General features: G+C 37.6%; 1 protein-coding gene across 2 annotated transcripts in view; it reads left to right on the top strand.

The window, feature by feature from the left end:
- Window positions 1-13,525, top strand: part of STRN3 (striatin 3) — an 83,334-nt gene that overhangs the window by 67,735 nt on the left and 2,074 nt on the right. For both annotated transcript variants that reach the window (XM_054689666.1, XM_054689672.1), the window contains 4 exons: window positions 3,775-3,942; window positions 5,375-5,515; window positions 10,102-10,209; window positions 13,435-13,521. In XM_054689666.1, coding sequence (XP_054545641.1) covers window positions 3,775-3,942; window positions 5,375-5,515; window positions 10,102-10,209; window positions 13,435-13,521 — 504 coding nt within the window. The remainder of the gene's footprint in view (window positions 1-3,774; window positions 3,943-5,374; window positions 5,516-10,101; window positions 10,210-13,434; window positions 13,522-13,525) is intronic.

Raw genomic sequence — 13,525 nt, 5'->3', positions numbered from 1 at the left:
AATCTTTAAAAAAAAAAACAAAAACAAAAAACATGAACACTGGCCATTTGTAACATGGATGGACCTGTTATGCTAAGTGAAAGAAGCCAAAAGGAGAAACAGAAATACTGGATTGTTTCACTTGTATGTAGAGTATAGAGAGTCAAACGAAACTAGACCATAAACAAATCCTAGAAATCTAACCAAAAGTGTTGAGGCTACCAGTGGAGAAAGGGAACAATTGAGAGCTTAGGCAGATGGGGCACAGTGCACTATGGTGGAGGACTATAAATACCTTGGTTGTGGGTGTGGTATGGGAACATACAGCTGTTGAAGTGGAACCTTATATTTGTAAATTTTATGACAGTATTGTTACCTTAACAAAAATGATTGAAAAAAAATCAAATGGGCACAGTAAAGGTGTAAACCAGCACAACTTTTTAGAGGGCAGATATTTAATTGAAAGAAAAGATATTATGTACTCATAAATATCACTTTTAGAAGTCTAACCTATCAAAGTATTTGCACATTTCTTCAAATATATTTATAGTAGCATTGTTTATAATTATAAAAATGAATGTTCAGTAGTATGATAATGGCTACATAAACAGTGGTCTTTTGTAGGCTCATTTGAAAAGAATCCAAGTGCTCTTCATTTCATTGCATACAAATTTGATATCAACATTTGCGAGGCACAGCAGGGAACTTTCTATTTTATTATTTTTTTAAAAGATTTATTTTTTATTTATACACTAGGTAGGGTACAGGCCAGAGGTGCGGGAGGGTGAGAGGATTCACCAGAGACTTGAGTGGGGAACAGAACAGGCAGAGTGGGCGACAGGAGAGGTCTACTGCACCATGTGGGAATCTCCCTGGCCGGCTGGGAATCGAACCTGTGCTCCAGATGCTGTGGACAGCTACACAGCACTGTGCTCAACCCGCTGCACCACTGGGGAGGCCTAGAAGGGATCTTTTTAGTATAGAGTTTTAAGCTAGGAAGTTACCTGATAAATAGAAATTTATTTTATTATTTTCTAACGATTTATTTATGCATACAAGAACTGGGGTACAGGCCAGAGGTGTGGAGGGTGAGAGGACCCACCAGAGACAGAGTGATTGACCAAAGTACACTGCTGAGGGGAGCAGTGGGTTGTGCTGCAGAGGCTGCAAACAGCTTCATAGGTTGCCTCTTAACCCGTTGCACCACCAGGGAGGCCCCCTGATAAACAGAATTTTAAAAGGTGGCTATGAGTGTTGGAAGGCAAATGGATGGGGCAACCAAAAGTAGAGAAAAAGTATCAATGCAGTGTTGCAGTGTGGTTGTGATGTAGTGATTGAGTAGGTAAGAGATGATGTTGCCAGTGTTGGAGTGCTAGAAAAGTGGTAGTAGAGCAGTTGGAGAAAAATGGATTCAAGATAAATTGAGTATGGTAGAATACACATAATCAATTGAGTGAATCAATGAAGTGATGGAAGAGTGAAATTTGATATTTTTTATAGCTTTGTGATAATTTATGTCACAAAATTCACCCTTTTTAAAAAAAAGATTTATTTATGCATACAAGAGCTGGGGTACCGGCAAGAGATGCATGGGGTGAGAGGATTCACCAGAGACAGAGTGGGGAACAGAACAGGCAGATCTACTGAAATACACTGCTCAGGGGAGCAGCAGGGGGAGTCAGGAGAGGTCTGCTGCACCATGTGGATTGCTCCGTGGCCGGCTGGGGATTGGACTTGTGCTGCAGAGGCTGCGGATTGCTTCCTAGTGGGGTGCTTAACCCCTTGCGCCACCAGAGAGGCCCAAAATTCACCCTTTTGAAGTATACAGTTCAGTAATTTTTGCTATATTCACAGGGTTATACAATTATTAGCATGACATTCTGTTGCTTCAGGCAACACCACACTGTCAAAGAAACGGGAGTGTGGAGCAAGCTGTTATGCCAGGATGCTGCTAAGAAGGCAAAACCTGGCCTTTTTATTGACTTCATGACTTTACAGAGTCACTTATTCAGAGCAGGAGAACAAAGAGAAAAAAGTTACAAGGAAGTGAATTATGCTTACGTTAATCTAAGCTTGGTTTTGATCTTATTAGCAAGGTATTTCACTGATCAGTCTCTGGGATGCAAAGTTACATAGCAGTCTATGGCTCCCAGGTGTTCCTTGTCATGCTTCGTGATGTATACTCATTGTCCCAGGGAACTAAGCATCCTGCTCTTGTTTAACTTGAGAGGAACCTTTGCAGGGTTGGTAGTTTGCATTCTTTTAAGTTTAGGTGATTGATTGATTGATTGATTGGGCCAAATGGACTTTGTACTGAAAAGGCCAAACTGCATAGCCAGAACGGCAGCTTAAGCAGTCCTTTAAGCCCAGCAAACCCACAACTTTCAAAATATTATTGTCACTACTTTTGCTTTTTTTTCAGAAGCGACTGAGTGTGTAATGGTTAGCATTATTGAAATGAGGGTACAATGGTTGTGAGAAGATATAAAGTGGTACATTCATTTTTTAGGCATGTTATGATATATCAGTATCAAGTGGGTAATCTCAATATCGAGCTGTGAGAATGGATGATATAACATAGGGAGAATGTATTGTGTAGAATAAGAAGAGAGGACAAAGTCCTGTGGTATTTTATCTTGTACATGTGAGTGAAATAATCTGGTATTTGTGTTTTATCTCCTGACTTCATTTAGTATAATCCTCTCTAGTTCATCCATGTTGTAAATGGCAAGAGTTCATCCTTTGTATAGAGAGGTAGTATTCCTGTGTGTGTGTCCGTACATATACACGCCACATCTTCATTCACTTATCTGTCATTGGACATTTAGGTTGTTTCTTATGTTGGTGCTTGTAAATAATGCTGCAGTGTACATAAGTCTTTGTTCACCTGCAGTCTCCCAGGGTTTTATTCCACAACCCCTCATCAACACTTGTTTCTTCTGGTCTGATTATTCAGGCCATTCTATGAGGTTGTTTCTCCTTGTGATTTAATAAAGCTGTTTTGTTTTTTTTGTTTTTTTTTTTTGAAGTATATGTTCCTTATGAGATATTGTGAAAAATAGGAGAAAATATTGGGTGGGAGATAAAAATAGCCATAATTCCACTACTTCTTTTATTTAACGATTTATTTATGTATATGAAAGCTGAGTTGCAGGCCAGAGCGCAGGAGGGTGAGAGGATTCACCAGAGAAAGAGTAGGGAGCAGAATAGGCAGAGTCACTGAAGTACACTGCTGAGGGGAACAGTGGGTGAGACAGGAGTGGTCTGCTGCGTCATGCAGGTAGCTCCCTGGCTGGGGATCGAACTCATGCTGTGGTGGCTGCTGATAGCTTCATAGTGCTGAGACTTAACCCCTTCTGCCACCAGGGAGGCCCCAATTCCACCATTTAGAGATGCCACTGTGTACACTTGTTTGTGTTTTTATGACCACTAAATTTTTTTTTTTTAAAGATTTACTGTATTTGTGCAAGAACTGGAGTACGGGCCAGAGCGCAGGAGGGTGAGAGAATTCACAGAGACAGAGCGGGGAGCAGAACAGGCAGACTGACTGAAATACACTGCTGAGGGGAGCAGCGGGTATGACAGGAGAGGTCTGCTGCCCCATGTGGGTGTCTCCCTGGCCAGCTGGGATCGAACCCATGCTGCAGAGGTGCAGACAGCGTCACAGCGCTGTGCCACTGGGAAAGCCCTAAATATTTTCTTACATGTAATCTTTATGACTTAGTTACATGGTAAGTTATCTTTATATGCAAAAAGATTTCTTTTAACCTTTTTTGTTTGTTTGTTTCTTTCCAGAGCCAAATGTTCTAGCTGGCACTTTAGTTGCTCATACAGATGCTGTCTGGGGTCTTGCATATAGTGGCATAAAAAATCAGTTACTGTCTTGTTCAGCAGATGGCACTGTTAGGTTATGGAATCCACAAGAAAAATTGCCATGTATTTGCACTTACAATGGAGACAAGGGTAAGTAACTTTTCCTTCTCTGAAAAGAGCTTGTTTCATTCATTTAATGTTTTTAATTTGACTACTCCAACAGATACATTGTAGAATTTTGTAAAGCTGTGATAATCATTTTATTGCAGTTATTTTTAATAATCAAGTAAGTATATCCTGTAAATCAGTGCTTTTTAACCTTTTCCAGAACATGTCCTATTTAAAAATCCTTCCTTTCAAAGAAGGCTTGAATCAATTTACCTTTTGACATTTACACATATGCATGTGTGCGCGTGCACACACGTATTCATCTCATTTTCCAAATAATATTTTTAGATTATTTTTTAAAATCAGATCTTTTTAGTAAGAAATGTTTTGTTGTGTGTGGAGTGATATGCATCTGAAGAGGTGTGAGCCTATGCCTCTGAATCATATACAGTGTTTAATCCAGTTCTACCTTAGTAAAAAAAAAAATTTTTTAAATGTATTGTTTAAAAACATTTTAGATGAATGGTGTGCTTAATTCTGTTGACTTTCTTTGACCTATTAGTGATTCTAATTTTTTAGTTACCCAAGCTTTTGAGGTAAAAATTAATTTGGATTCTTACCTGATTTCATCCAGGTAATTGCTTGACCTCAGATTTTACCTAGTTATGCATTGATCTGGCCAGTTGAATTTAATATAGTAACAAGAGAAATTGCTGTAAAAAGTACTGCATCAGTGTTTTTCATCATCTAAACCTCATGTTCTTAGATCCAAAAATTTTACTTGTGTTAGCTATGTGATTAGGCTTATTATGGGTCTCAAACAAATGAATAGTCTCCCAAGACAATGATGTGAGAATGTTCATCATTTTGCTGTAAGAAATAAAATTGTCACAGGGGCCAGAACACTCATAGGATTTTTTTTTCTCTTCCTTAGAAGAAAATGCATTGGAGAACAAACAATTTTTGCACATGTCTACTCTTAGATCGCTCTTTATTTTTATTTTCTTTCTTTTTTAAAGATTTTTATTTTTTTATGTGTATAAGAACTGGGGTGTAGGGCAAAGATGTGGTGGGTCAGAGGATTCACCAGAGGCAGAGTGGGGAGAAGACCTGGCGTATCTACTGAAATACACTGCTGAGGGGAGCAGCAGGTAAGGCAGGAGAGGTCTGCTGTTCCATATGGGTTAGCTCCCTGGCCAGTGCAGTGTCTGGCGAAAGCTTGATAGCACTAAGACTTTAACTTCTGTGCCACTAGGAAGGCCCTCTCTTTATTTTTCTTGTAATGGTAATTAGAATGTTAGAGAAACTTTTTAAATAAGGAAGAATTACCTGTTGTATCTCATCATCCTAGCACAGTTGCATTCCTTTGCATTATTAAAGTTTCAAGAATATTTGAATTCCTTTTTCTTAGTAGAAAAAGCAGAGATCTAAAAAAAAAAATTGTATTTATACTGTATTTCTGGGCTTCTTTCAGAGCATGGAATACCGACTTCAGTTGACTTCATAGGCTGTGATCCAGCTCATATGGTGACCTCTTTCAACACTGGTAATACCGTCATTTATGATTTAGAAACATCGCAGTCATTGGTGATACTTTCATCACAGATAGATTCTGGTAAGTTTTCTTGGTTTTGGGGGAAACCTTGAAAAAGGATTATTATACAACAGAAGGGTAGAATCTTTAGTTAATATTAATGTTTTGACTATTCGATTTTAGGATTGGAAAATTTGAAATTCAGTTTCAGTGTTTTTACTGTTCTTTTTGAAAATGGTGAATGTTTTTGGCAAGACTGCTTCACAGTAATCAAAAGTAAATATCGTTCATCTTTTATTGTTTATCAGAAATAAATAGCATTCATCTTTTTTCTTAGGTTTTTTAGTCTTTTTAATGGCTCTTAATTCATTAATGTTTGAAAAGTGATGTTCTAAGTCTGTCCTTCATTTATTAACTAGAATATTTCTGTAAAATGGAATACCCCTAATACCCCTATATCAATAATTTGGTTACCCTAGAGTCAGTGATTGATTATAAAAAAAAGACAAAATAAATTATTTATTACTATCACCCTCTCTCTCCTCCCCAACTTTACTTACCAGTTTTCAAAATAATGACTTGGCTCCTTAACAGCCTCTAAAGGTGATCAGTGAGTCTTTTGGGTGTTGTTTTAGTATCATAATGTTTTTAGATATAAATATATTTAACATATTTCAATTCATGGCAGGTATTATTTTTATTATTGCTCAGGTTGTTTCAATTTAGGCCATTTGGAGCTTATTCAAGTTGATTCCTAAATCCTTTTGACATGACTCTGGTTGTCATTGATGATTTTCTTTTTAATATGGCAGAAAGATCTTCTAGGTTCATCTTATTTATTTTGTGCTCATATCTCTGAGGAGCCGTAATTACTTTTAGTGGAAAATGCCATTTAGAGATTGCAATGTAAAGTTCTAAGCTATTGGTTTGATTCTCATGGTTTTCTTGGCTCTTGAGTTGCTTATCATTTAGGAGGGCTAGAAATGGATTTTTAAAAAGACAAAACTAATAAAGTAATATATAAATGTATTTGGTTCAAATTCAAATTTATCTCATGGATTTTTATATTTCAACTTTATTTTAACCATGCTAATCAGCAAAGTTATCATTAGATCTCATTAGATCTCGTTTGATTTATTCCATGGCACACATACAATCATCTCAGAATAATACCAACATGACCACCTCTAGTTTAATTACTGATAATAGTTTGTACTTTGTGTAATTCCATTAGGGATGAACAGTTTAATTACTGTGCTTTAAAGTCACTTGAAATAGTACATTTTATGGTGCTTTTATTACCAGTTGGATTTGTAGTTAAGTTGATTTGTTCGATTTACTTTTAATCTCTTTTGATTATTTATTTAAAAAAGCATTTTATAATTATGTAAAATTGTTTAAACGGTTCTATGATCAAGTCTTGAACCAGATTTTACTCAGTTATCTTTCCTGATGTCTCCCCAGCCCTATTCCCTTTCTCCTCTTACATAGGTAACCATATGTATGGTTTGGGCATTTGGGTGTTTTTTTTTTTAATGTGTTTAAAGTTCAATTGAGAGCTCTTTTTAATACATGTGAAATGGTTTACTGTAAGTCTAACGTTTTTTCCCCTTTGTTTAGATTGCTTTTTATTTTCCCTCATCTCTAATAAAATATTAAGAGCTTGGTAGCAAAGAAAATGCCTCATCTCTAAAGAACATTATTTCTAGTTCTTTGGGCTCTTTTGTTAGTGTTGCTAGCTTTGGGGGCAGTTCCTTACAAACATCTAATTATCAGTTATGAATTTTTCATTAAGTGCTTATAATTCTTCTATGGGTAGTTTACTATAAGTAGTAATTATTGTGGGTCTTCTAAGAATTTCAAATTACATTTACTTGACAGTCTACATTAAAATACTTTAAATTTTTTCTAAACTGGAGCATAGGATCATCCTAATCACAGAATGTAAAAGTTGAAACATTTATTTATTTATTTATTTTAAGATTTATTTATTTATACAAGAACCAGGGTAAGGCCAGATGTGCAGGAAGGTGAGAGTATTCACCAGAGACAGTGGGGAATAGAACAGGCAGACTGACGAAATACACTGCTGAGGGGAGCAGAGGACAAGACAGGAGAGGTCTGCTGCACCACGTGGGTTTCTCCTCGGTAGGCTGGGATCGAACCTGCGCTGCAGAGGCTGAACTTCACAGTGTGGCGCTCAACCGCCTGCACCACCAATGCAACATTTATTTTTAAAAGAAGTTTTAGGGCCTCCCTGGTGGAACAGGGGTTAAAGACAGCCCTATCAAGCCATTGCCAGCCATTGCAGCATGAGTTCAATTCCCCCGCCAGGGAGCAACCCACATGGCACAACACACCTCTCCTACCTCACCTGCTGCTCCCCTTGGCAGTGCTTTTCAGTCAGTCTGCCTGTTCTGCTCCCCACTCTGTCTCTGGTGAATCCTCTTACCCCTACACCTCTGGCCTGTACCCCAGCACTTGTATGCATAAATAAATAAATCTTAAAAAAAAAAAAAAGTTTTATTTTGCTTCTGAGACTTTTTGTTTTGTGTAAAAGTTTTACTCTATTGACTTTTTTTTTTTGGTGAGTCTAAGAAGGCTCATATCAAACTTCTTATATATATGTATATATATGAAAAATATATAAAAATATAAAGTTCTTTTATATATATGTATATAAAAATTACATCATCCTTCATTTTTGTACAATATATGATTTCCCCCATGAAATTCCCACCACCAATTCACCTGTGCACCATCACCATAGTCCCTTGTGCTCTTCCCACCCCTGTCCTGATGCTTGTCTCCCTCCTCCTCCCCTACAGAATGTCTCTGGTCTATGGTTGCCTTTTTGATTTTGATTTTTCCTTTATTGTAGTTATTTTTTTTTCCTGATCCCTGTTTGCTTCCTGTACATTCCTCCTATAAGTGAAACCATCCAATATTTTTCTTTTTTTTTCTGGCTTATTTCGCTGAGCATAATCTCTTCCAGCTCTATCCATGTTGCTGCAAATGACATGAGTTCATCTTTTTTGGGTTTTTTTGGTTTTTGGGTTTGTTTTTTTTTTAAGATTTATTTATTGATTTATTTATACAAGCACTGGGTACAGTCAAAAGCACGGGAGGGTGAGAGAATTCACCAGAGCCAGAGCGGGGAGCAGGGCAGGCAGAAGGACTGAAGTACACTGCTGAGGGGAGCAGCGGGCGGCAGGAGAGGTCTGTGCGCCATGCGGGACCCTCCTCCAGTGGCCAGGGAGCAGCCGGGGACCAAACCGGCGCTGCAGAGGCTGCAGGCAGCTTCGCAACCCAGCGCTGAACCGCTGGGCCACTGGGGAGGCACAGTTTATCCTTTTTGATTGCTAATATTCCATTGTGTATGTATACCACATCTTCATTCAGTCATCTATTTTTGGGCATTTGGGTTGTTTCCATAGCTTACCTATTGTAAATAGTGCTGCAATAAACATAGGAGTGCAGGTGTCCTTTTGAATTGTTTGTGTGTCCTTTGGGTAGATACCTAGGAGTGGAATTGCTGGATCATATGGAAGTTCCATTTTCAGTAGTTTGTGGAACCTCCATACAGCTTTTTATACTGGTTGGGCCAGTTTGCATTTCCACCAGCAGTTTAGTAGAGTTCCTTTTTCTCCACTTCCTCACCAACATTTGTTGTTGCTTGTTTTTTTGATACATGCCATTCTCACTGGTATAAGGTGGTATCTCATTGTGATTTTGATTAGCATTTCCCTGATTATGAATGATGTTGAACATGTTTTCATATGCCTGTTTGCCATTTGCATTTTCTCTTTGGGAGAAGTGTGTTTTTAGCTCTTCTGCCCATTCTTTGACTGGGTTGTTTACTTTGTTTTTGTTGAGGTTCCTCAGCTCTTTGTAGATCTTTGTGATCAGACCCTTATCATTAGTATTGTGTGCAAAAATTTTCTTCCAGTCAGTGGGGTGTGTCTTTGTTTTGGTTAATGTCTCTTTTGCTGTACAGAAGCTCTTTAATTTGATGTAGTCAATGCTCTTGACCTTTTTTTTTTTTAAAGATTTATTTATGCATACAAGAACTGGGGTACAGTTTAGAGGTGTGGGAGGAGAGGGTGAGAGGATTCACCAGAGACAGAGTGAGGAACAAAACAGGCAGACTGACTGAAGTACACTGATGAGGTGAGCAGTGGACAAGACAGGAGAGGTCTGCTGCACCATGTGGGTAGCTCCCTGTCTGGCCAGGGATCGCACTCTTGCTGCAGAGTCTGCGGACAGCTTCACAGTGTTATGTTCAACCCCCTTTGTCACTAGGGAAGCTCCAGCTGTTTATTCTTTCCTTCACTATCTTTGCTTTGGGTTATGTGTCTTTAAAGATGTTATTGAGTTGTATGTCATGTAGTGTTTTACCTATTTTTTCTTCTATATATTTTATGGTTTCAGGTCTTATGTCTAGTTCTTTAGTCTATTTTGAGTTGGTTTTTGTGCATCATTTTGTGAGGTAGTAATCTAACTTCATTCTTTTGCATGTAGCAGTCCAGTTTTCCAGCACCATTTATTGAACAAACTGTTTTTGTTCCATTGATATTCTTTGCTCCTTTGTCAAAGATTAGTTGTCCATAAGTCTAATATCAAACTTCTAATTGAACGTGTGAATGTTAGTGCATTTTTCTTTTCAGGTTTACAATCCAATAATCATATTAACAGAGTAGTAAGTCATCCCACACTTCCTGTTACAATAACTGCTCACGAAGATAGACACATCAAGTTTTTTGACAATAAAACGGGTAAGTAGATTCTTATTTTCAGCCATATTAATAATAAGTAAATTTAAAATGTTTAAAAATGCTATTTTCTATAGTGACTTCAGCTTCAAAATTGCCAAGTTAAACAATTTGAACTAAGATTTTTATTTCATTTAATATAGCACCTTACAGTGTATACTGAGCATTATCCTTCAGTATATTGTCTTGCCTAACTTTTATTTTTATATGTCATTTTACTTAATATCAATCCTTCCATTTGAAAGTTTCCTTCATATTCTCTTTTGAATTAGTGGCAGGCGAGGTGTCTTTCTGGTGTTTGGCATTTCAAATGTGTTCTTAAAGTTATTTGTAAGTGGATGAAATGATGATGTAGTAAAAATTGTTATCTTCCCTGTATTTCTTGTTGTAAAGAAACTTAGTTATATAGGAGCCAAATAAAATTTAAGTTTGGCCATATAATTGTTTCTTTAAGGAGCTCTTTCATCTGTTATTACCTAGAATATTACATAAAATATTGCTTGCTCTCTTTCAGGAAAGGTCTGACACCTAGGGAGGTTTCTTTGAAAAGAAGTTAAAGCAGTCCAGGGATATTAAAAGACTTACGAATAAGTAACTTAACATATTAGTTGCAATGTTATTACAGGGCAAGAAATTTTTTAGTCTTTAAGAGCCTTACATAAGATACCTTTGTTCAAATAACATTTAAATGCAGTTTCTTTTTAACTCACTAGAACAAGTGGAACAGAATGGATAGTCAGCTGGCTTTATGTTTCAAAGATTTATATATTGAGAACATTTGTTAGATTTTAAATTTCCATTTTCCACAGTTCCAGAGAGATCTTTAAGGTGCTTGACTTTTAAAATTTTGATAAAAGTATGAATTTGAGTTAACATGTAATATGCCCAAGAAGCAGAGCTAGTGAGTGAGTCTGGGAGAGTTAGTACAAGTGAGGTATATATCAAGAAAAGAGTTAAAGGAAGAAGGTTCTGAATTGGTTGTGAATACATTTGTCTAGCAGAACTCTTTGAGCAGTTTTTGATGCTTGGTAAACAAAATGTCCTGTGCTCTTTGAAAGTACAGATTATGTTGCTTGTTATAAATGAGACATTGTTCTATTTGAGTAATATATTTACATATTTGTTCTCTTAATTACTCTATAAAGTAGATACAGTGCTGTTACCTCCACATTGAAATTGAAATAGAAATCTTAAAGACATTAGTTTGTGTACCATTACACAGCAGAGAAAAATTGCCAGCTAGGGATTCAAACCCATGCAGTTTCCTTCCAGTCTACTACTTTTGTATATCAGTCCTATCCATTTTATAGAAGCCCACTGTATTGATTATCCAGTCAAAGGGCTTAAAGGTGCCAAGAAGGGAGAACAGATGTCTGTATGTTTCCTCTAGTTCTTCAGTTATAGTAGGAATGAATTAATCTTGGTAGGGTAAGAAAGGATGGGTGGTAGCAGAGGCATGAGGCCAAAGTGAAATTGGTTAAATATGAGAAGCTACAAGTATATGTTTGTGAAGAGGGTGGGGGTCTTACTTCTTAGGAGAAGTTAGAAGCTTTATGATTCTGGTTACCAGTACCTCTCTCTCTAAGGTCCAATATGAAGGGATAACTCACTTTTTTAAAGATTTATTTATTTATGCATATAAGAACTGGTGTACAGGTCAGAGGAGTGGGGGGTGAGAAGATTCATCAGAGACATAGTGGGGAGCAGAACAGGCAAATCGACTGAAATACACTGCTGAGGGGAGCAGTGGGCGAGTCAGGAGAGGTCTGCTGCACCATGTGGGTAGCCCTTGGCTGAGGATTGAACTTGTGCTGCAGCTGCGGATAATATCATAGGTTGTGTCTTAACCCCTTGCACCACCGGTAGCTCACATTTTGAAGTGACTTTGTGGTTATGTGGATAAAGGTTGGTTGAAAATGACATGAAAATGAGAGTTAGTTTAGTGCACAGACAGGATGGCTATAGTTAAACTTGAAAATGAATAGATCTGCTATTTGTATGAAAGAACTCTTTGTTTTTTAACACGTTAAATTTGGTGGATACAGGATTCTTAGGAGTGAAGTCAGAACTAAATTTGTGAATCAAGAGAGACCATAGATTTAAATTTTAAGGGAAGCTAATGATGTTTGGTATTTAATCTCAAGTTTCGAGATTATTTTCCTGGAAGTGAAACATTTCATATTCCTGGATTTTTAAAAAAATTTTTAATATATTTTTTAAAGATTTATTTATGCATACAAGAACTGGGGTACAGGCCAGAGGTGTGGGGGATGAGAGGACTCACCAGAGGCAGAGTGGGGAGCAGAACAGGCAGATCGACCGAAATACACTGCTGAATGGAGCAGCAGGTGAGTCAGGAGAGGTCTGCTGCGCCATGTGGGTAGCTCCCTGGCTGGGGATGGAACTTGTGCTGCAGTGGCTGCGGGTAGCTTCATTGGTTGTGTCCTAACCCCTTGTGCCACCAGGGAGGCCCTCCAGGATTTTTTTTTTTTTTAAGATTTATTTATTTATGCATACAAGAGCTGGGGTACAGGCCAGAGATGCGGGGGGGTGAGAGGATTTACCAGAGGGGAACAGACAGTGGGGAATGGAACAGAACAGGCAGATTGACTGAAGTACACTGCTGAGGGGAGCAGTGGGCGAGTCAGGAGAGGTCTGCTGCGCCGTTTGGAATGTTCCCTGGCGGGCTGGGGATAGAATTTGTGCTGCAGAGGCTGCGTATTGCTTCACAGTGCGGTGCTTAACCCACTGTGCCACCAGGGAGGTCCACATCCAGGATTTTTTTAAACGGAATTACTGAAGGGAATGGATTCTAAAATTGATAAATGAACAACTTTGGACAAAGCATTTGAGGGTAGTATGTTGAATGATTTCTATTCTTGGGATAGCAGAAAAGAATCTTTAATATTACAGTTAATTTTACTACTAAAGAGAAACCAGTAAATGTGATTTAAAATGATGACTTTAATTTTATCTTCAACATAGAAGTGTTAGTACTGCCAGAAAGTAATATGATTTTTTATGTTTTTCAGAGGAACTTTCTGTATATTTGATTATGTTGTGGTTTTGTATTATTGCTATAGTGATTGTTTAAAAAGTTTTTTTACTTAAGTAATACTGTGCAGGCAGGTGTATGTCTCTTTTTGTTGATCCTATGTTATGGTTTCTGATCTCTCGAGTTAGTAACTATTTGTTGAAACTTAATCTTCTCTATTATGTTTTATTTAGGTAAAATGATCCATTCTATGGTAGCTCATTTGGATGCTGTTACAAGTCTAGCAGTAGATCCTAATGGAATCTATTTGATGTCTGGAAGTAA

This window comes from Talpa occidentalis, unplaced genomic scaffold (genome assembly GCF_014898055.3).
Source record: "Talpa occidentalis isolate TD23 unplaced genomic scaffold, MPIMG_talOcc4v2.1 talOcc4.11, whole genome shotgun sequence".
Taxonomy (NCBI): Eukaryota; Metazoa; Chordata; class Mammalia; order Eulipotyphla; family Talpidae; genus Talpa; species Talpa occidentalis.
This window is presented reverse-complemented; position numbering and strand designations above follow the sequence as displayed.